General features: G+C 42.9%; 1 protein-coding gene across 1 annotated transcript; it reads right to left on the minus strand.

The window, feature by feature from the left end:
- Nucleotides 1-1199: 1199 nt before the first annotated feature.
- Nucleotides 1200-22964, minus strand: LOC120702017. Its single transcript, XM_039985795.1, has 4 exons — nucleotides 21775-22964; nucleotides 21491-21612; nucleotides 1571-1794; nucleotides 1200-1331 (listed from the first exon to the last, which is right to left on the minus strand). The coding sequence occupies exons 1-4, from the start codon at nucleotides 22962-22964 to the stop codon at nucleotides 1200-1202; spliced, it is 1668 nt and encodes a 555-aa protein (XP_039841729.1).
- Between the last annotated feature and the right edge of the window lie 680 nt (nucleotides 22965-23644).

A 23644-nucleotide genomic window follows, 5' to 3' on the forward strand; every position in this document is an offset into this window, starting at 1 on the left:
CGAGTAGTTACTTAAAAGGTAAGGTACATCCATGAGCTATCCCATACTCTAGAACATTCTATGCCTATAAGCAGTCCCGCTGCCCCGGGTCTGACACCAACCCTACTGCTGCTGCTGGGCTTGCATCAGCTATCGCAAGATCACCGTCTGAGCTGCTAAAACCTCCGCGATGCCCGGTGGAGGAGGTGGTGGAGGTGGATTCCCATTTCCACCATCTCTGAAACCACTAGGACTGCCCCGAGTTGATCCAACCATCTAAAACATGAGTGGTTACATTAGCCACAACATTTTCAACATTTCAAATGGGAAAATAACAACTCAAGATATGAATGGAAGAATATGAATTGCATCAGCCGAGTTACACAGAAAATAATTAGTACAAAAAAGCGCATAACTGAAGTTCTGTGTGTCCAATGGACTTGAAATTTTTATATGAGCTAGATAATTTCATGAGCTACAACTTTGGTAGTCAATACAAAGTCAAATTCCCAGAGAAAGTTAGTCAAAAAATTCAAATACCACTCCTCTGGTTTTCTGGTTTTTCAGAAAATAGAGCCTCTGTATTTTGCGAATATCTCCTGCTATACATGTCTGATTGAGCTGAAATTTCGTGAGCATTTAGAACAAATTTGGTATTCAACTCATGAGCTAATTCGGAGAAGAAACAAGAATAAAAATTCGAACTAGCTGCTGCATCCAGATTTCACAGTCTGCCATTAATTTACATCTAGAACATTATTAGTTCATTACATCCACCATCTTTCTACCTTCACTTGGGGTTACTCTAGCATCAATACTAAGGGGTTACTCAACTCTATGTTAGCATAGCAGCCCATCATCCAAAATTTAGGCTATACTAAGAGGAGTCTAACAAAAGTCATGAGCAGTGTCCCGAGTCTACATGTTGACCGACACCTCACTTGCTGCAGGAGAGTGGGTCTCGTCCTGCGCGAGCTGTGGTGCCTTCTCCTCAAAGTCTAACTCAGAGACTCCCTGTACCTCCTGGGGATCGACCTCTCCGTCCACTTACATTTCATCGGGTGGAGCGTGAAGAGCGTCCTGCCGTGCTACTGCAAGTGAAGCTGCCCCTGAGCGTCGTCAAGGTCTAACTGAAGGTCATGAAGCTGGTCCTTGAGGAACTGGAGTGTGGCATCCCGGTCCATCACGGTGTCCTGTAGCTCCTGAACCTAACCCTGGAGCTAGGCGATCAGAGCGCCCCTGCTCTCGAGCTCGTCGCTAGCCTCACATAGCTGCTCGTCCCTCAGCTGGACAGTCAGGTGCAAAGCCTGAGCCTGGTCAACAAGCTGAGCTGTGGCCTGACTAAGGAAGATCTGAAGACGGTACAGTGCATTCAAGCACTCAGCTGCCATCGGCAGTGCACTGACGGGATCGAGGGTCGCAACTGTGGCCACGTGGCCATCCTGTCGCGCCACAAAGGGTCGGTCGGGTCGTGAGCGGGGAACAACCCAAACGCAGACAAGAGTATCTCCAATGGGTGCTGAGAGCAGAAGGTGATCAAAGCTCTCTTGGCGGTAGTCTGCCAAGTGTCCAACAGGCGGAGGCCGATCACCTGGGTCACGATCGGCTCCCACCTGTTGAGTGCGTGCTGCGGAATCACTATCGTGACACTACAACGGCGCAGTCCGCTCTCCACGAAGTCGTGGCCCTCGTAGAGCGGCGGCTGGGGGTACCCGACTGCACTCAACAGCTCCCAAAGACGGCGAGGAAGTCGTCCCAGTGCAAACACGCCCAGTGCACGTGTCCGTGCTCGTCGATCACCAACAGCTCGTCCATCTGCCCCAACAAAGACAGACGGATCAACTGACAGTCAATAGAAGAATAGGCTGATTTTGAACAGTTAGAAGAATTAACCAACTCGATGGATAACATGCACCAAAAATTCTCAAAAGTTTAAGGAAGATGCCTAAGATAATAATGATCACATTATCTAGTCAACCCTATGTCCAGATCAGATCCAAACAAGGTGAAATCCTCAAGGTTTTGAAGTGATGTCAAACCAGAAAATAGGTTGTCCAGAGAGCAAGTAATTTGACCATAGCTACCAAAACACTTGACCAATATAATTCAAAATTTTACAGTAACTTCTTCGTTAAGTTCCCTACAACTTTTGTGTTGAACGATTTTTCAAATAAACAACTTAAGGTGGTCGAAAAATTTCGTTTAGACAGACTGCTCCAACTTAACAAATTTGCAGGGTGTTACTCAAAATTCGAAAACACTAAGGTAGGGAATTCCAAAAATTCACAATTTTTTACAGCAGAAGGGATTTTTATGTGACTACATTTCGTCTCACTGCCCAATCTTGATTTGAGGTGTTTTTCATATTTTTAAAATTTGAGGAATCCAGAGTTTTCAGCTTTCACAGATTCTCTAGATGATCCTTAGGGATAGATTTTTTTTAACCTTTTCGATTGCGGTTTCTTTTAAACGTTTCTTTGCGGAAAGATTTGTGACATCCCAGTCCAAGGCTTAATAGGATTGATAGAATACTCATGTCAACAAGTTGCAACTTCTTTTTCGGAAGCCGGTCTCCAAAAACTTCGAGGTTAAGCGTGCTTGGCCCGGAGCAATTTAGGGATGGGTGACCGACCGGGAAGTTATTCCCGGGTGCGCATGAGTGAGGACAAAGTGCGCAGAAAAGACTTGTGTTGGTCTGTGAGGGTAGTATATGTCCTATAAAGCTGCCAGATATAAGCAGGCCCGACCTCGGGGAGGCGGGACGTTACAGAATGGTATCAGAGCTGACTCTCGCGGTTTCACGGGCACGTACGGGCGTTTGTGCGCGGGCATGAGCACGGGCGCGTGGGGGCGCAGATGCTATCGGCATGTGGACGGGCGCGTGGCGGGTCAGTGCGCGGGCATCTGGGATGCGCCGTTTCCACTGGACGCACGGACGTGGCACAGGGACCGTTGGCATGGACGCACGGACGTGGCACATGGGCCGTTGGCACTAGACGTACGGGACGTGGCCAAGAGAGGACGTTCCTGGCTTAGGATTGACCGACAAGGACGTCGGTCTCCTAAGGGGGAGTTGTAGCAGCACCGCCTAAATTAAACCGACTTAAGTGCGCTAACTATCATTTTAAGTATTAATCAAGCCACCGCGCACTTAAAACGGTGTAATCCGGCAGTCTGCTGGGTTAAGGATCGAAAACACCGGAAGTCTCACCCCGAAGGCGAGCACAGATGATTACATGCAAACAGAAGTTTCTTAAGTTTAAATTACAAAATAGAGCTTAACAAAATGAGTTTATGTAAAATATCAGAGTTCAAAAAAACAGCGGAAATTAAATAGAAGTTTGATTCAAAAAATCACGATACTACGAAGACGTGAGGATGTCACATCGAGCCCACTAATGTGAACCCTGGTTAGTTCCAACCAGCAGCAGCTACCTGAAAATAGGGTAACAACAAACCCTGAGTATACTAATACTCAGCAAGACTTACCTGACACGGGTATACTTAGCCCACTATCTAGACATGCAAAGCTTTTTGGCTCTGGAGTTTGTTTTGCTGAAAAACTACTAATACTGTATCCTTACTTTCAATATTTTAGCTCAATTTAAGTTTATCAAGTACTAATTAGATTTGCCTGACATCTAAAGCAAGCAAGGTTGATCACATTAATCTTTACAGAGTACCACAAACAAACATTCTCAGTTCAATCTCATTCCATTTTTTTTACTACGATGTGACGAAGTGACCAAGGTTCTCTTAACCAAGAGAGATGGCGAATCGATCCGATTTAACCTTGCAAGGTGGACCTAACACACATGTCACATATAGGCCCCGTCGGACCCTACATGGCAACCCTTCACATATGCACACTGAATAGCCGAACTGCCCTGCGACCCGGGACTGCTAGCCCCACCGATACCAACGAAGGGTCAGCCATGAGTTTGTATACTAGCTTCACTAGTGAAGACAGTATCAAGTCCGCCTACAGGTGCACATATGGTACTGAGCTTACCGGTTTCGACTACCTCCTACTTCCGGTATGTGGTTAGTACTGTTCAAACTTGGTCAGCATGGCCAACAACGGTACGGTCCTCAATCGACACAGGCGGAGGCTCACTTTCCATTCATTCCATGCCCAAAACCAACTTCCTCCGCCTGGTCTCCATTTTCCCTTTCTTTTCTCAATGCTTCATTCTCCAGTAACTTTTCCATAAGTAACAAGACCTATATCTCGCGAGTGACAGGAATCACTCGATTTCTACCGAATCCTAATTAAGCATTGCAGTACTAACGACCTGTATACTAGTAGAGTGACTGAGGAAACCTAGGGATCATGCATCTAAGGTTCCAATCAACTCCTAGAAACTTAAATGCACAATAATTATATAACAAATATTGAATACTGAAATTAAGGGTTATGCACCGGGGCTTGCCTGGGTTTGACACAAAGTCAGTTAGTTAGCTTGTAGTCTTGCACCGGCTTGACATCATCCCAGTCCAAGCATGCACTCCAGTCGGTCCTTCCGTCTTCTGGATTGGTCCACCCGTGCACCATCTTCTGGCTCGGCTTCAACATTGCCCTCCGGTTCCACGTGTCGCACATTTAGCGTACCTAGATGATATGCAACGATGCAAATGCAATGCAATTAAAGGAAAGACATGACTGGGCAATCATTTATCGAGTAAACACAACAAACAAACTCAAAAGGCAAAAGAGGTTGGTGCTGCAATAAGAGAATTCAGGTTCAATTTATTTTAGCTGGAAGTGTTTCCTACAAGAAGTATCACTAACCTATTTAGAGAGACTAAGCATAGGCAAGGTAAATAACAACTGGTCCTAACAGGGTTAACATTATTCACACATGAACAAGAAGTTAGCTGCTGCATTTAAACATGCAGAGAAGCATTAACTAGCAACCATTGGAAGGAAAAGCTCTAGCTAGGAACTAAACAAAGGAGAAAACATAACTTGCAGCAATAACATGGTAGCAAAATTTTACCAGAAGGTCAAGGTATCAATAAAGCATGCAACAAAAATTTACCAATAATTATTGATAACCGGAAGCATTTATTTTAGCCTCAACAGGACAAACTGAACAAAAATAGATTTACACACATGTGCATAGCTTTTGGACATGAAATTTTTACAGTGAACTAGACATGTAAAGAGTAAGCTACTGCATAAATTTCATAATTTTTGAGCATTCAGAACTGTAGATATTAAATACACAAGCTAAAACAAGCATTAACCATGATTAATCAATACGTCATAGAAACATTAAACAAATAGCAGGTTAAATATTTTTTTCTAAGTTCTACATGACAAAACAAAACTAACCCAACTGGTTTTATATTTTACCCTTTTTCTACTATTTACTATGCATTTTCAAAGCTTTCAACCACTTAAACTAACATTTAAACTAGAGCAAAAACTATTTAGAAACTGAAGATCAACCTGTAAGGAAAGTTGTAGATCTTAGAACAAGGAATCCAAACAAATTTTAGTTTGTATTTTTCTGATTTTGCTATGATTTACTATGATTTTCCAAAGTTTGTAGCTAATATTTCAAAAAGGTCCAGCGCGACACTATTCATCTGAGTCACAGACTTCGCAGAAAACCCCCTGGAATTGTCCCTATTGCTACCTGGGTCCCTAGTCGCGAAAAATAGGGGAGGGGCGGCACTTGTCGGCCGGATTCCGGCGAGCTCGCTCACCGGCGGCGAGGGCCAGGTGGGGGAGGAGTAAGAGGGGACTCGTGCGCACATACTGGTGGTCTCAGTTGGGCCAGAGGTGGTCTGTGGCAGGCTGGCCACGGACGCCGGCGGCGGCCCTGTGCCGCGGCGGCGACACTCCGGCGAGGGGGAGGCGGCAGGGCTTGGCCGGTGAGGATCAAGGCGACAAGGGGGAGCTGCTGGTGTGGTCGGTTTAGTGCGAGGAGGGGTGAAGGAGGGCCTACATGGAAGCATGGGCGGCGGCGGCCATGGAGGTGACAGCGGCGGCGCTCCGGTCGGGCTGAGGATGGGGAGGTCGGCTTGGGAGATTCAGGGGAACGAGGGGGTTCCGTTCAGGAGCTCGATTCGAGCCGAGGGAGGGTGGAGAGGCGGGTCAGCGTGGAGGCAGGGGCGGCGGCATAGGCACGACGGCGAGTGGCGCACGGCGTAGGGTGGAGCGGCGCTCGGTCGGCCAAGGCGTGCGAGCTGTGCCCAGTTCAGGGAGAGGGCGAGAGTGGAGAGGAAAAATCGAAGTTGGCTTCGACGGACGACGACTTAAGAGGTGACGGTTTCAACGGTGCGGCGTGACTGCCCCGACGTCGAGACGGCGACGGCGTCCGCGGCGTGTCGAGCAAAGCAGCGGCGGGGTGCGTGTCGTGCACGGGAGCGGCTACAGGGGAGGGGTTTTGGCAAACCTGTGGGCGCGCGAGGCCGGATTGGTCGGGGCACGACGCTTGGGATGGCCGGGTGTCGACGCCGGCGTATGATGCCGTCACGGCGTCGGCGAGATAGGAAGGAGACTGGGAATAGAGACAGTGGCAAAACCGTAATTAGATCAAAATTCAAAGTCCAGTTATAAATTCAGTTTTTCTCCTTGCTCCCGAGGTCAAACGAAAAACTTTTGAATACGAAAGTTGTTCAAAACTTCAAATACTACAACTTTCGTTTCAGGCACAAATTCATTTGAAAATTAGATCATGGTTTAAAATTTGAAATTTTGAAACCAAAGCATTAATGTCCTATTCAAAGCAAAAATTAAAAGTTTTCTTCAAATTTTGTGCTGAACTTAAAAAAACCATAAACACGAAAGTTTTTTTTACCACTCCAAACTCTACAAGTTTGGTTTTAGGCAAAAGTTTATTTGAGCAAGAATTTAAAAATTATTTTTAAAACATGTTTCATTGGATTTGAAAAATAGTCATCATTTCATGTGTTAAAGTGCTAGCAATATTTAATCAAACAATTTTTATGCATGCACGATTAATGCTAATGATGATGTTAAACACATGATTAATCCTAATTACAAGTAATTAACACCTGGGGTGTTACAATGTAACGTCCCGCCTCCTCGAGGTCGGGCCCGCTTATATCTGGCAGCTTTATAGGACATAGACTACCCTCACAGACCAACACAAGTCTTTTCTGCGCACTTTGTCCTCACTCGTGCGCACCCGGGAATAACTTCCCGGTCAGTCACCCATCCCTAAATTGCTCCAGGCCAAGCACGCTTAACCTCGGAGTTTTTTGGAGACCGGCTTCCGGAAAAGAAGTTGCAACTTGTTGACATGTGTATTCTATCAATCCTATTAAGCCCTGGACCGGGATGTCACAAGATTTAGGGATGAATGCAGATCCTAATCGTCCTCACCAAAGAAAAGATTTGCCAAGTAATATTGGTCTTATGCAGTTAGTTTCGGTGGCATACATAATACGTCTCTCGCCATATAACTACTCGATATAGCTAACTATCCTCTGTTTCAGTTTCGAGTTAGCATACTTGGAGAAAATTGACAGTATATAAAATGAACCTTCCGTGCCAGCACTCACGAAAGTGTTCCCATACATTACCGATCACTATAGAACCGACATCCATACAATTACCGTCGTATGGACCACATTAAGCATATGTCATTGAGATAACGTATTGACCGTGTACCGACGTAGAAGGGGAATGGAATTCCAACTTTCGGACCATTACTCCCCATATATTTAACCATTGGTTGGTAAAGGGGCAGCGGCTCAAGTAGGCCACTGCTTGAGCTCTAGCGTTCGGCTCGCATCACTAACGGGAAGGTCAGACTCCCTCAGCTAATTGAGCAAGCATACCTCCGCGGCGACGTGTCTGTACAGAATTTAAATGCCGAATTTTAAATACTAAAAAGTAATGTGCTTGAAGTTAGCCATACATTATAAGCCACTTGATTATACTCATAAGATCCCCTAAGGCTTTACGTTCTAGACTTGTCCTTGGAGGTCCTAGACATTTTCACAAACTTTAATAGCTTTGAAGTCAAGTTTTATGGTTTGTTATTAGAAAAGAAAGGCTGCCATCTTTGGTACGCTGTCTGCGAGCTCTGATGCCAGCTGTGGCGGAACCACCCAAAATAACTGGGCCCGGGGGCTCTGATCTTTATTGCTAGGCAACTCTGACCCAAGATGGCACTCACCGGTAGTTCCTCGAGTGAAGCCTCGATTAAAGCCACGCTTTCCAGGATCGCGCAAACAACACTCACACAAGTGAGCCCAGAGATTACAACACAGATTATCTCATACATCATCAGAGTTACAGCGGCAAATTAAATTTATTACAAACCAAGTTCTAAAAGTAGCGAAGTACTATGGAGAGTCTTATACTACACAAATTATTCAAGTCTCATTATTGCAGCAGAACGAGTAAAATGACAACTACCGAAACATGTGGCGCCATGATAAAGCCCATACGAGACATCACTCTATATGATAGAAATTGTTAACCAGTCTCATGCTGTGAGAGGCGGACGATTCCGAATCGAATTTCAACCTGACCAGGGGAACCTAACGCAGACGCATGGGGATCGACGACGCTTTCAACCTCGTGACTTTTCCCCTTTCTTTCTGGTGCGTGGATTCGGGGCACCCTCCCCGACTACAGTGTCCGACCACCCTGCACCCGTAGTCGCGACAAAAATAAACCCTACTTCTACAAAGATGGTGCAAGGTCGTTCCATTACCCGTTCCAATCAGGTACTTAAGCTTACTAATTACCATATTTCTCGGCATGTGGCTAGTACGTTCAAAAGCTTAACAAAATGTGCCACACACTGCGACCTTAGCCAATTTCAACTACACCGACGGAGTATCACAACTACACAACCCATCCCGTTGTCCTTATATTCCAGCAGAAGTAAAGTCAGTCAACTCCTATAATCACGTGAAAGGCAAGAAACCTCTCGACTTCTACCATACCTAGTTAGTGGGGCAACTAGTCGAGAAAAAGATCCGGATAACAAACATAGGTACCTAGGGACACACATCTATTGTTTCGAGCAACACCTAAGAACGTGAATGCGCAAATAAAATTATTACAACATATACGAATAGTTAGATGTAAATAACGCGGAAAAATAATGCGATTATGCACCGGGGCTTGCCTTCTTGGGCACTGAAAGCCTATGGCTCTTCTGGGGCTTGGCCCAGGTCTTGAATCAAGTTAGCACAATTAACAACAGCACTCTCTGGAGTGATACCAATTGCGGGAATTATCTCGTAATCACCGTAAGCAAGATTAACCGTTTCTATATGGATGCAAAGATTTATGCGTTATGACATAATATGAACGTTCTTTCCTTCACAATAAAGTTGTAGTCCAACAAAAATGTTAATTTAGTGATGATCTTTTCAACTCACTTTCATGGGCAGTCGTTTATGGAGTAGCACTTATATTTACTTTACTTCATAAATGAGAGGTGTTGGGGTGTTTGATTTCTAGGCTTGAAACATAAGGATATGTATGAAATTTAATAATAGAAAAGATGGACATGAACTGGTACTAAAAAATTTACATCTAGCAAATCCGATACTATAGGATTTACTGTGAAAATTTCAGCTTTTAACAACAAGGCATCTAAGAATGAAAATTCATCTACTGAAATCATGCTAGAAAATTCATGAATTTGTACAGATTGCTAGGTATGGATTCTGGAGCTAAAAATTGTACAACAACAATTAGACATGACATACTCACTGTAATTTTTCTAGAATTAATCTATGCATTAAACAGGAGATCTAAAATTGACAAGGTTAACATGCCATTATCAAACTTAATCTCTGCAGGGAGTTCTATAAAGGTTCTAAACCTCAAATTTTTACCAGACCTTAAATTATGTCTAAACATGCATCACTAAAATTATCAAGCATTAAAACCAGTAATACATTTACTTGTGAATTAAACTTTGCATGAGCTTAAATAAAGATTTGAAAAATAAAATGATCAGAATAGCATGCCAAACTTTTTATAAAGAATGTAATCAAACTGAATAAGCACGGAATCAAAAATCATGGTTATACATGAACTATTTCATCCAGAATGAAAATAACAAAATTAGTCATCGCAAAGCAAGCATGATTTATATCTACAGATCTACTAGTCCAATGGGGTCCAAACTGTACAGGCATGAGCATATGACTAAAACAGAGTTTTGTAAATAAATTTAGATTTTTCTAAGCACAGAACTATTTATCATGAAATAAGCCCATATAACAAGTAATAAATGCAATATATAGTAAATCAGATCCAAAAATTCTCAAACTTGCACAACAGTAAAGATTCAGTGACAAATATGCACAGAAAAAGGTTCAGAGCTAAACCATTCTTATTTCTGCCAGCAATAATATATGAACAAAGCTAGTAGATCTAGGAATCTTGGTTCTTTGAGCAAGTAAATGAGTTCCAACAGAGTTCAAATTTTTATCAGAGGCTACTAACAGTACTGGGAACCATCTAGCCAACAATCAAGCATAGCTACTGAACAAAACTCCTAGAACAAATATATCCTATTTAATCTAATCTTTTTCCATGATTAAATTGTTGGCAGAAACTGAAGATTTGCATGTAACAAAACTTGTAGATTTCGTTGCAAAGATTCCAGAACATTTGAATTTGTATTTTTTTTATTTTTCCATGACTTTCTATGCATTTTCAAAGTTTACTAGATTCAAATATGTAATGAGCAATGATCCCAAAATGCTTGCCATCATTTTATTTCATCATTTTTCCGAGAGAGATTCTTATTTTTCTTTAACAAAGATGTTTTTTTATATTTATTGTTCACCAAGTTTTTATTATTTCAGCATACTTAGATAAGGTCGAGATAAAACTGTACACATCACAAACAAAAGGGCATTTTAGCAATGTACTCACATTGAACCTTTGAAAGCTCATTTCCGCCTTCTTTGTATGTTGTGCAAATTTTGCTGAAGTGTATCTCGGGCCCTGATTTATCTCCAATGTGAAAAAAGCTTGAGGACTTACCCATTTTTTTTTGAAATTTTTCTGTAAGGGTTAGTCCACAAAAGATATGCATCCAGACTCTATGATTGTATTAATTCTGAGGGATTATTAATCAAACTCGACACCTTGTCTAATTTGATTAAAGAAGATTTTTTAACCTAAGCACCATGCTTAATTTAAAGAGCCTTTGAATGTACATCGACCATACACTCAAACCCAAGCAGAACAAGCATAGAAAAAGGAAGCATGCAAAATGATCAAGCTATCTTCATATTGAGATAAGCATGAGTGAAGGATTGGCAAACCATACCTTTGCTTACTGGAGTATACTTACCACCAGATGGATGTCTCGGAATTGTTACAGTGATGGCGTGTGATACTCTTTGTCTCGTTCGTTTGAACGATGTTCCTTGCAAGCCCGATCTGTTGGCATAATGCTCTATGATTAGAGATGAAAGGTACTTCTGTGCATGTGAGTAAGTGTCGATCTGAGTGAAGCAGCAAAGACTTGGAAAGAAAGAGGAGCCACTTGATCGTTTGTCTGCATCAGCTACATTGAGTGAAACTGTGTGGAGCCAGGACCGGATGAAGTTTTATGTAACGATTGCCGACTCTCTCTCTCTCTCACTCTTTCCTTCTTCCATTCTCTCTCTTTTCTATATTTATATATATATATATATATATTCCCCTTTTTTCATTCATTTTTTAATCTTTCTCCTTGTTTTTTTTCTCTCTTTAATTTTCAAGCAAGCTAAGGTTGACACCTTGAAACAAGGTTACACCTTTGGATGGCTGGAACATGCAGCGAGACGCTCAGCAAATTTTCCCCACACTTGGACTTTTTTGTGAAAGTCATGTGTGCAATGTAGTGGTCTCCTTTTCAAGTGTGTTCCACTCCAAGGAGCATCAAAATGTACAGCTGATGCAGTCCTCATGTTCTTCGGCTTCATATGTCACCTGTTCTTCTTAATCGTCGCTTGAAATAGTTAAGAACAAGAATATCCAAAGGTGCATACTATGTGTTGGCAGCCAATTCTGGCAGAACAGAGGCCGACCGGTCTGACCGGTATATGTGTTGATAGCCAATTCTGGCAGAACAGAGGCCGACCGGTCTGGTCGAGCTGACCGGTCAGACCGGTCTGTCCAGTTGTAATCCGAGTAGCCTTCATTTTATTTGGTAAATTCTTGTACAAACCGACTTGGAGAGGGGTACGACCTCCCCGGCCTATAAATATAAAGGCTAAGGCCGATTGAGGTATTCCCAATCGAATCAATACAAAATATATCTACTTTTTGTTCCTCTCAAACCCTAGCTTTTCCAAACCCTAATTCTGTTCTTCTCGCGTCTCGATGGTGTTTGAAGGCATTCTGTGTGGCCTGCCGACTTTAGAGCAACGCTAGCTGCACAAGCTCCGACGGGGTCCCTCCCGAGCTTGTGTTTCTAGACTCGACGTGGTTCTCTGCACCCAACCGGTCGGACCGGTTGGCGCAACCGGTCAGATCGGTTCGCCCAGAGTACTGCTAGTGTTGATCATTTTGATGATTGTTCGCGCATTCTAGCGCATTCGAGTGTGTTGGCGCGATTCTGACCAGTCGGACCGGTTACTTAGTACTGTCGCCGGTGCCTCTTGAGACAATTCCAGGTTCGGCTGTCCCTAGCCGAACTAATGAGTTGTCGCTCTATACAACACCTCGTACTACTACTGTAGCAGGAGGGTCGCAATGATCTGGGCCTAACCAAGGACCGATCCCAAATACATCACAGATGATGACACAAGGAAATCCAATGCACATCGTCGATTTTCTGAGTTTTATACCAGCCAGCACTATCAAGCCGATCTCCTTAAGTTCAAAGAAGATTTGGCTAATGCAATTAAGAGTAAGCTCGAGGTGGACATGGGTACTATGCATTTGTATCAAAAACCTTATCCTGCCGAGTTTGATTTTGTTCCTTTTCCTGCTGGTTGGCGTATTCCTGAGTTCACTAAATTTAATGGTGATGATTCTTGTACAACTTGGGAACACGTTAGTCTATGTCTTGCAGTTGGGGGAAGCCGGTTTCAATGATGCTTTGTGTGTGCGTTTATTTTCTTTATCTTTGACTAGAAGGGCTTTTTCTTGGTTTTCCTCGCTTGCTGCTAATTCTATTCGCAATTGGGCTCAGTTGGAGCATAAATTTCATGATCACTTCTTTAGTGGGGAAACTGAAGTGAAATTGTTGGACTTAACATCGATTAAGCAAGGCCGTGATGAGCCTGCTTCGGATTATTTCAAAAGATTTAAAGAAATTAAAAATCGGTGTTTTAGTTTGACGATTTCCGAAAAAGATTTGGCGGATTTGGCATTTAATGGTTTATGTTCTTATTTGAAAGAAAACTCGAGGGCTTTGAATATCATACAGTGAATTTCTTGCAAGTCAAAGTCATGGGTTTAGAGTTTAAACTTAAAAATGCCAAAGACACCTTTAAGCCTCATCGGTCCAATACTCATATCCTTGATCATGATTCGGAAAGTACGGACAATGAGAGTAAAGAGGTGTATGCCGCTGAGTTTGTTTGGCCATCAAAGGCCAAACCCGGTTCAGTTCCGTCTCTTAAGCCGATTCACAAGAATCGGCAAGAGGAGCTGAAATTTACGTTTGATGTTTCTAAATGTGATCGGATTTTTGATGAATTACTTAAGAATGGTAACATCCGATTGTCACATGCTATTCCATCTCCCAATGAGCTTAAAAGACATGCATATTGTAAGTGGCATAACTCTACATCTCATGCTACTAATGATTGTAATGTTTTCCATCGATAGGTACAATCGGCCATTAATGAAGAACGATTGGTACTTTCTGAGATGCAAATTGATAAGGCTCCTTTCCCTATTCATACGCTGGAATTGAACAATCCAAAGGTGCTCATTCGGCCGGAACAAGCCGAAGGAGCTGAGGGGAAGAATGTTGTCATCGGTGATCCAAGACCGATGAATACAAATGACAAAATCCCTGGGAAGTTATCAAAGAGAAGACTGATGATGGCAGGGATACTTTGAAAATCATCATCAGAAACTCAAGGCTCGGGGGCAAGGAAGCTCTCCAACAGAAAATTGGTCTGCTGCTCAGGCGCGACCGGTCAGACCGATGTCTCCGACCGTTCAGACCGGTCCAACCGGTCAGACCGGTCTGGTGACCGTCCCCGGACTTTCAAGCCGAAGCGTCCGGAAGTGGGTACTTGGAAGACCAACGAGGTGAAGGTGCATGGAAGAGCTGCTAATCAGAAGCCTACCTTCAACCAATTGCTGAACAAGTACACAAAGGCCATTCAAAAAGATCGGCCGCTTAAAAAGAGACCGCGATCGCCACCGCACCAAGATCGTCCAGTATCCCCAAGGAGGGAATCCAGCAGGCGCAGAGGTGATGTGGTCAAGTTGTATCCTCCCCAGAAGATGTATGCCACCATGCCATGGGTGCCGTCGTCATCAATTGCTACAAATCCGGCATGGGAGCATGAGGGGATTTGGATGCAGTGTTTCCCTATGCCATATACTCCACATTATCAAGGGGTAGGCTCCAGAGTACCCGTGCGTGACCGATTGGGACTACGCCAATCTGGTCCAGTGCAGCATGCTGCACCAGTCAGACCGGTCGCCACCGACCGGTCAGACCGGTCTCATCAGAGGCCAGGCCAAGTTCCTATTCTAAGGTTCGAGTATCGCGTCAAGGAGAAGGAGGAACAGAAGCTTGTTGTTGATCCAGAGAAGTCAAAAACCGATGCTATTCAAATCGGTGAAATCAAGGTACCCATAAAGGATACGGGTAAAAAGCCGATGGACATAGACAAGTCGGTTGATGTTCCTTCACAAAAGCCGGTCATGGCTAATGATCATGAGGCCGATAGCAGCAAGAGCGCAGCAGACAAGTACCATCAGCCTAGGTGGTGTCCATCAGGCTTGACTCACACATAGAAAAGGAAGCTGCAGTGCCTTCGCAACAAAGAAAAGAGGGAGCAGGAAGAAGAGAAGCTGAGGGATGAGGACTTCAAACGATATAGGCACATGTTCCCTCAAGGCAAAGTTTGGAAGATCAAGGCAGCTGATCAGTTAGACAGACCGGTCGAACCGCTGCAGTTGACCGGTCCGACCGGTCAGACGGACTGGTCAGACCGCTCTGACCAATCGGTCAGATCGGTCGAACCCAGTGCAGAGTCAACAGCCGAATCAGCGCCACCCGTTTCGGTTCCTTCTGTTGATGAAGCCCCAGCAGTTCCTATAGCATCAGAAGACGAGGAATTGGTGGATTATGAAGCGTCTCCGGAGCGTACCAACTTGGAAGTCAACGTGGTGCATTTGTCTTCATACTATTTCGTGGTTCCGGAGGAAGACATGGCTCATCTTCAGTTTGGGCCCCGTGAAGCTGTGTTCCAGAAGCCAAGTGAGAAGGACAACCATCTGAAGGCTCTTTACATGAGGGGACACATCAACGGGAAGCCGGTGACTCGCATGTTAGTGGATGGTGGGGCCATTGTAAATCTTATGTCTTACTCGTTGTACAAGAAGCTCGGTGGCCAAGACAAAGACTTGATCAAGACGAACATGATGGTCAGTGGCGTTGGCGGGAACGAGCCCATTAGTGCCAAAGGAGTTGCTTCCATGGAGCTCACCATTGGGAGCAAGACACTTGCTACAGCTTTCTTCGTCTCGGAGGTGCAAGGTAACTACAATTTGATTCTTGGGAGGGATTGGATTCATGCAAATCAGTGCGTTCCTTCTACCTTGCATCAGTTTCTTATTCAGTGGATCGGCGATGAGGTTGAAGTGGTCCATGGAGACACTTCATGTTTTGTTGCTTTGGCCGATTCCGATTCTATTAGTGCACACGACAACGTCAAGTGTCTATCAGGCATGGATCTGTCCGATTATGATTTGATCAGTTGCACTAAGGATGGTTTTATTTCTGCTGTACTAAAGCCATTGGATAATCGGCTAAATCATTTAATGTAAATCAGATGAGTACAACAGAAGCTCCAGAAGCGACCGGTCCGACCGCTTGTGCCGACCGGTCAGACCAGTTCAGTCCCGTTCGGCATACAGAGCCGATTGGTCAGACCGGACCCCCCGACCAGTCAGACCGGTCTAGCACAGAGTGGCTGCAACAAAGGCTAGATCAATATCGGGCGCGTACGAACGATATGTGTGAAGCCATTGAAGACTCTGATGATCCAGATAAGTTGGGCATTATGGATGGAACTATTCCTAGGCTGACTTTTGTAAACAAAATTTTATCGGCTGAATATAAAGCCGATTTAGTTAATTTATTGAAAGAATATGTTGATTGCTTTGCTTGGGAGTATCATGAAATGCCTAGTTTACGTCGTGATCTTGTTGAGCATCGTTTACCAATCAAAGCCAGTTTTAGACCTTATAAGCAACCAGTTAGGTGTTTTAATCCTATTATTTATGACCGAATCAAAGCTGAAATTAATCGTTTACTTGATGCTGGATTTATTCGGTCTTGTCGTTATGCCGATTGGATCTCTAATATTGTGCCCGTTGAGAAAAAGGATTCAGGAAAAATTAGAGTGTGCATTGATTTTAGAGATCTTAATAAAGCTACTCCCAAGGATAAATATCATATGCCCATAGCCGATATGTTGATTAATGAGGCTTCCGGACATCGTGTCATTACTTTTCTTGATGGTAATGCCGGTTACAATCAAATATTTATGGCCGAAGAAGATATATCTTAAACGGCCTTTAGATATCCAGGATTTGTTGGCTTGTTTGAGTGGGTTGTTGTGACTTTTGGTTTGAAAAATGCGGGTTCTATTTATCAAAGAGCTATGAATTTAATCTTCCATGATTTGCTTGGTGTCATCTTGGAAGTGTACATTGATGATATTGTAATTATATTGGCCGGTTTGGATCATCATTTAGCCAATTTGAGACTTGCTCTTGAGAGGATGCGCCGGTATGGTTTGGAGATGAATCCACTCAAATATGCTTTTGGTATATCGGCTGGAAAGTTTCTTAGCTTCATTATTCATGAGAAGGGAATAGAGATTGATCCTAAGAGAATTGAAGCCATGAAGAAGGTTGAGGCCCCTACATGCAAGAAGGATTTACAGAAGTTCTTGGGCAAGGTAAATTTCTTGAGAAGGTTTATATCTAACTTGTCCGGGAAGATCGATGCTTTTACTCCTATTCTTCGGTTAAAAGATGAGACCGAATTTACTTGGGGGTTAAAACAGCAAGAAGCGTTTGAGAAGATCAAGATTTATTAGTCTTCACCACCTGTGCTCAAGGCGCCTAGGAGAGGAGTACCTTTCAAATTTTATGTGGCTGCTGAAGACAAAGTCATGGGGGCTGTTTTGACTCAGGAAACCGAAGGGAAGGAGTACATCATTACATACTTGAGCCGACGACTTATTGATGCGGAGACAAGGTATACATTTATTGAGAAGTTATGTTTGTCTCTTTATTATGCTTGTACCAAATTGAGACATTACCTACTATCTAGTACTTGCATAGTAGTATGTCAAACCGATGTGATCAAACATATGTCACAAAAGCCGATTTTGAGTGGTCGAATCGGCAAGTGGGCTTATGCTTTGGTTGAATATGATTTGGCTTGTGAACCTTTAAAATCTACGAGAGGCCAAATTGTAGCGGATTTTATTGTTGAGTATCGGATTAATGACAAGCATGATCTAGAAGTCGGCTATATTACTTGCACACCATGGAAGTTGTACTTTGATGGATCGGTTTGTGATGATGGTCAAGGGATTGGTGCTGTTCTTATTTCTCCGAATGGTGCTATTTTTAAATTTTCAAACCGATTGAAAGAAGAATGCACAAATAACCAAGTTGAGTATGAAGCGCTTCTATTTTGCTTGGAATTCTTGCAATCCATGGGTGTGAAGCATGTTGAAACCTTTGGAGATTCTTTTCTGGTGGTGCAGCAAGTATCCAAGGTATGCCAATGCTATAATGGTTCTCTAAAAGAATATCTTGATAAATGCCTTGATATTATTTCTTCCTTCGATGAATTTATTATTAAACATATTCCGAGGGAAGAGAATGGAAAGGCAAATACTCTGGCTCAGCAAGCATCTGGCTATAATGTTACGAAAAAAATATTTTAACATTCGCAAGCCGATGCAAACAAAAGCCGAGTTTCTGGTTCTGGACCAACCGGTCCGACCGGTCTGCGAAACCGGTCTAACCGGTCCAGAGACCGGTCTAACCGACTGTGCTGCTGTCAGTTCTGATTCGGCCAAGAAAGATGATTCAATTGTCTCGGCCGAAGGTCAGGATTGGAGGGTCCCTTTTATATCATATTTAAGAGATCTTGGTTGCGGTGCGGAGAGGAATATTCGGCGTTTGCCTTTCAATTATGTTTTTATTGATGATGAGCTTTATCGTCGACCTACCGAAGATTTGCTTCTCAAATGTTTAGATTCGGATCAGGCCCGGATTGCTATAGGTGAGGTTCATGAAGGTATTTGTGGTACTCATCAATCGGCTCCCAAGATGAAGTAGTTACTTAGAAGAGCCGGTTTCTATTGGCCCACCATGCTATCCGATTATTTCAAATACTATAAAGGGTGTGAAGAATGTCAGCGGTTTGGTGACTTGCAATTGGTGCCTGCTGCGTTGATGCATCCTATTATTAAAACATGGTCATTCTGAGGTTGGGGGTTGGATTTTATTGGACAAATTAATCCTCCATCTTCAAAGAGACATCGCTTCGTGTTAGTTGCTACGGATTATTTTACCAAGTGGACCGAAGCGGTTCATTTGAAGAATATGACGCATATGGAGGTAATTGAGTTTATTACTGAGCATATTATTCATAGATTCGGTATTCCACAAACTTTGACAACGGATCGAGGTTCTTCATTTATATCAAAAGAGGTGCGTGCCTTTGCCGAATCTTAAAAGATTAAGTTGCTCAATTCATCTCCATACTATGCTCAGGCCAATGGACAGGCCGAGTCTAGTAATAAGATATTGATCAAACTTGTCAAGAAGAAGATAGAAGAAAATCCTAGGAGGTGGTATGAAGTGTTATCTGAAGCATTATGGGCTCATCGTATATCTAGACATGGTGCTACTAAGGTTACCCCTTTTGAGCTTGTGTATGGTCAAGAGGCCGTTTTATCTGTTGAGGTAAATCTAGACGCTTATAGATTAGCAAAACAAAATGACCTTTCCGCTATTGATTACCATGATTTGATGATGGATAATATTGATGAGGTGACCGACAAGCGTTTGAAGGCTTTGAAGGAGATTGAGAAAGACAAGCTTCGAGTGGCCAGAGCTTACAACAAAAAGGTAAAACTTAAATCTTTTCAGGTTGGAGATCTGGTTTGGAAGACAATTTTGCCTCTTGGGATGAAAAGCAACAAGTTTGGCAAGTGGTCGCCAAGTTGGGAGGGTCCATACAAGATTATCAACGTTATCTCCGATAATTCATATATGATGGAGACGGTACAGGGTGAGCGTCTACCAAGAGCTATCAATGGGAGATACTTGAAGAAATTCTATCCTAGCGTATGGCAAAGTGCATGAAGACGAAGACGGTCGATATTAGATATCGCCCTTAGTTTTATTTTTAGACTTGTATGCTCTGTGTAAAACATGTACATCAGGTTAGTTCTTGCTTTTTGGCTTGTGAAACTCACCAAAAAGCAGGGGGGCATATGTTGACAGCCAATTCTGGCAGAACAGAGGCCTACCGGTCAGACCAGTCTGTCCAGTTGTAATCTGAGTAGGCTTCGTTGTATTTTGTAAATTCTTGTACAAACCGACTTGGAGAGGGGTACGACTTCCCCGGCCTATAAATATAAAGGCTAAGACCGATTGAGGTATTCCCAATCGAATCAATACAAAATACATCTACTTTTTGTTCCTCTCAAACCCTAGCTTTTCCAAACCCTAATTCTGTTCTTCTCGCGTCTCGACGGCGTTTGAAGGCGTTCTGAGTGGCCTGCTGACCTCAGAGCAACCCTAGCTGCGCAAACTCCGACGGGTCCCTCCCGAGCTTGTGTTTCTAGACTCGACGTGGTTCTCTGCAACCGACCGGTCGGACCGGTCGGCGCAACCGGTTAGACCGGTTCGCCCGGAGTACTGCTGGTGTTGATCGTTTTGACGATCATTCACGCGTTCTAGCACATTCGAGTGTGTTGGCGCGAGTCTGTGTCAACACTATGCTTAAAAACATGTTCTTGCTTTATTGTTTAGGACATTTTTTTTAAGTTACTCTGGGCTATCTCCTGACAGTTCTTTGTTTATGGTCGCAAGCTCGACCGTGAATTCATCGCACATCTATCAATGGTGATATAGTTCCAGCTCCACCACCCAGTTGATCTAGTACCCCGCCCAAAAATCAAATCACTCACATGGAGGAGGTAGCACCCCCACGGGATGAATCAGGGCACGGAGGGTGACCAACTTATCAGGATGGGAATGGGTTAACTTAGCCGGCCATGTTCTTCTCGGTGTTCTCTGCCGGACCATGGAGTTCTGCCTCCCGTCATCCACACGGAAATGCGCGTCTGCTAAAGGACAAAACCGGATGGGGGAAGAGGCAGGGTGTGGCATCGCTGGCCGTGATCCACGGTGTGTTCAAACTGGCGGATCATTGCAGAGATCAAATTGCGAGGCACGGTGACGGCTCGAAGGCATTGGAGCGAAAGAGAATACGTGAAACGCTCTTTTTTTTTGTTGCATAGAACGCTGTGCATCCAATGAATTCTAGGATACGACCCAAACAAATCTGGATAGTAATGGGCCGTGCTCCATTAGGATATGGGTAGGACTGCCCAAACATAACCAACAACAAATTAATTAAATTAATTGTCTCCTCACATTGAGAGATTTGTGTAATTTTTATGGAAAGGACCACCGGAGTAAACTCACCGACATCAGGATGTTTGGTTTTCTTTTTCTTTCTGTCCTTGTACCTCTGGTCAGTTGTTTCCCGTTCTTGTAACGGAAAACGGGAGAATATAGTATTGAAAAACATGTACCACCACAAAAAAATGTATACAATACAGTAATTTTAAAACACTGTTACAGAGGACTTCTAAGAAGCCAGGAGATATGGGGATTGCTCATGTCCGGACCAATGGAGATCAGTTTGATGCGAGAAACAAGTGCAATAGTCACATGAAGCAGTACCAGCATTATGCTTTTCATACCGATTCTGTTAGCTGTACTTATTTCCATGCATATTCATGCGCCCATTGATCGTACATATTTGGACTATAATTGCAGGTCTTTTTTTCTCACGTTGTATCCGGCGCAGGAATATCTTGGTCAGGGGTGGACAATTCTAGTATAATCAAATACTCATGAAAGTCAGGAAAGCAAGAATAGTTTGTCCTACACTGCAAAATACCATTATAATTGATGCTAAAGCAGCAAACCCTAACCAAGGGTTACCAAAATGATTGTGCCGTAACCATGAAATCCATCTATTCAGTCTATTTTGGTAATGTGCCTCCATAGTTTGGCACAATAACTTCAGGTAGTGCTCACCACTGAAATCAAAGACGATATATTCCAAGAGTCTGGCAAACAGATTTGATACCTCTTCATCATTGTCAAGTTGGTGCACAATAACTCCTTTCCTGGAAAGTAGCGCAACATCATCTGGAACACTGATAAGGTGGCACAAGAAATGTATATAAGAAGCGAAGTCATTACCCACTGCTGGGCAACTTTGCTCGAAAGCAATAAGATTCCTAAAAAGAGTGGCAGATTTATCATCGACTGGTAAACATGGGATATGAAGTACTCCATCTATGAATTCTATGTCTAACAGAGAATGAGGGTTGTGTTTGTCAAATGCCCTCGCCTTAAATTCAACTCCCGCTTCATGGTATTGTTCTGCTCTGCGCCACCGCTGAAATTCCTTAACAGAAATCAAAGGTTCAGAGTATGCTTGTGACAGTGGAATCTCCTCAGTTTCCTGTGAACCAACATTATTGCTACAAAAGAACTTGTAGACCCAAAATAGTATTGTTTTGAAGTAACCTATGCTTTTCTTCAGCTGGTGCTTGTGCCGTGCACCATGAGAAGGCTTAAAGTACATGTAGCATAAGTGGAGCAAATGGTCGAAATCCTTTGGCCTGTCAGTGTCATGAATTGCTAATGGGAAGTGTAAGAGAATACCTTCTACAAATTTTGATAAATTATCACTAAGCAATCTATGTTCAATTCTTTCACCATCAACTAGAAGCTCATATATTTTTGCGACAACAAAAAATGGAATTTGGTTTTCTAACAACAAAAGGTCATACACAGCAGAACTATTGTACCATTCTTGACTCATATCTATATTTTCTTGGTTCTGGCCATAGTATGTCTCCACGTTGTTACCGTGTTTGTAATCCTGATGAGTATCAACATGATGTTCTTGTTCGATCATAACAGGAATATACTCTTTGGTTCTGCATGAGAGTTTAGGTATGCCTTCCACCAATGATTCCTTGCCTTTTCCAAAACCAATCTCAGTCAGTACATGCTGATCATGAGAATATTCTTCAGAAACACCTTGTATTTTAACTCCATCAATCCCATTGAGGCATACAATTATGAAGCAACTATCAAGCAACAGCATCTCCACAAACATTCGGCTATTCAATATGTTATCCTCTGAATAACAGGATCTTACTTCGCTCTGTAGTCTTGTAATAACTGCTAGGTAGTCATACAAACTTCTATTGCAGTTCAATTTAAGAACATAGTCAAGACAAAGCCACTTTTCTTTCTCCATCGGAAATAATGATGGGATCCCATGATGGTAAGGACCGATAGAGAGGACACTCGGCTCATAAGCATTTGGATCAGCTGCACGAATGCATTGCAGAACCTTGTAGATCAGACTACATTTAATTCCATCATTCTCATTGTTGCGAAATGACTGCCAATACATGAGCTCGTTCATCATGGAATCAACTAATTCATTAACATCATCACTGTTGACTGTGCACATATTACTTTTAGACATGCTCATCCTACAAACAATTTGCAGAAACATGCAATTAGTTTAACCATTTCGTGACATTAGACAAGTATCAGATTTTGTGAAGTCTGTGTTTCAGCTCCAGCAAGCAAAGAAAACCGTAAATATGCAGCAAGGGAGTAACAAGATGTTCTCCACTTCTCTTATTTATTTGTATCCAGTCTTTTTAGGATCAAAATTGAAAAGAACAGAATCCCATGCCCCTTTGCTGGTAGGGAACCACCTCTATATTTCCTAAGACGCAAGTTAATCTAAGAAATTTCAGATGTCGTATACAACTGGAACAACGTCAGTATTTGATATATTCATTCGTCCTTATCAGTTTGTACCAAGACTTGACATTGCACTTTTTTTTCAATGAAACCGAACTTCAAGACAATTGTTCTATAAAGATTCTAGCAATGGTAAGATTCTCCTTGAAAAATGATTTTGGATTCTGTTTCTCTATCAAGAGTGTTTTTAGAGTCAGTAGGCCTGAAAGAAAAAAAAAACATAAGATGCAATGGCAATATTTTAAATTGCTTTAGAAGTCTGCTATTGCTTTCTTATTATCTTCATATTTGCATTATGCAGATTTCTATGCCATTGTTTTCGACAGTAGCAACTGAAGAATATCAATTGGAAAAGAGACTTTATGCAAGCGCTACCTGGCATTGACATTCCAG

This window comes from Panicum virgatum, chromosome 4K, assembly GCF_016808335.1.
Source record: "Panicum virgatum strain AP13 chromosome 4K, P.virgatum_v5, whole genome shotgun sequence".
Lineage (NCBI taxonomy): Eukaryota > Viridiplantae > Streptophyta > Magnoliopsida > Poales > Poaceae > Panicum > Panicum virgatum.

What these genes read in the sequence shown, in the direction of transcription:
- LOC120702017 (XM_039985795.1), bottom strand. Translation starts at nt 22,964, where the DNA reads ATGTCTAAAAGTAATATGTGCACAGTCAACAGTGATGATGTTAATGAA. An exon ending in TATCGTCTTTGATTTCAGTG is followed by an intron (nt 1,795 to 21,490) that starts GTGAGCACTACC and finishes TTGTTGGGGCAG; the next exon opens with ATGGACGAGCTGTTGGTGAT. An exon ending in GGGAGCCGATCGTGACCCAG is followed by an intron (nt 1,332 to 1,570) that starts GTGATCGGCCTC and finishes TACCGTCTTCAG; the next exon opens with ATCTTCCTTAGTCAGGCCAC.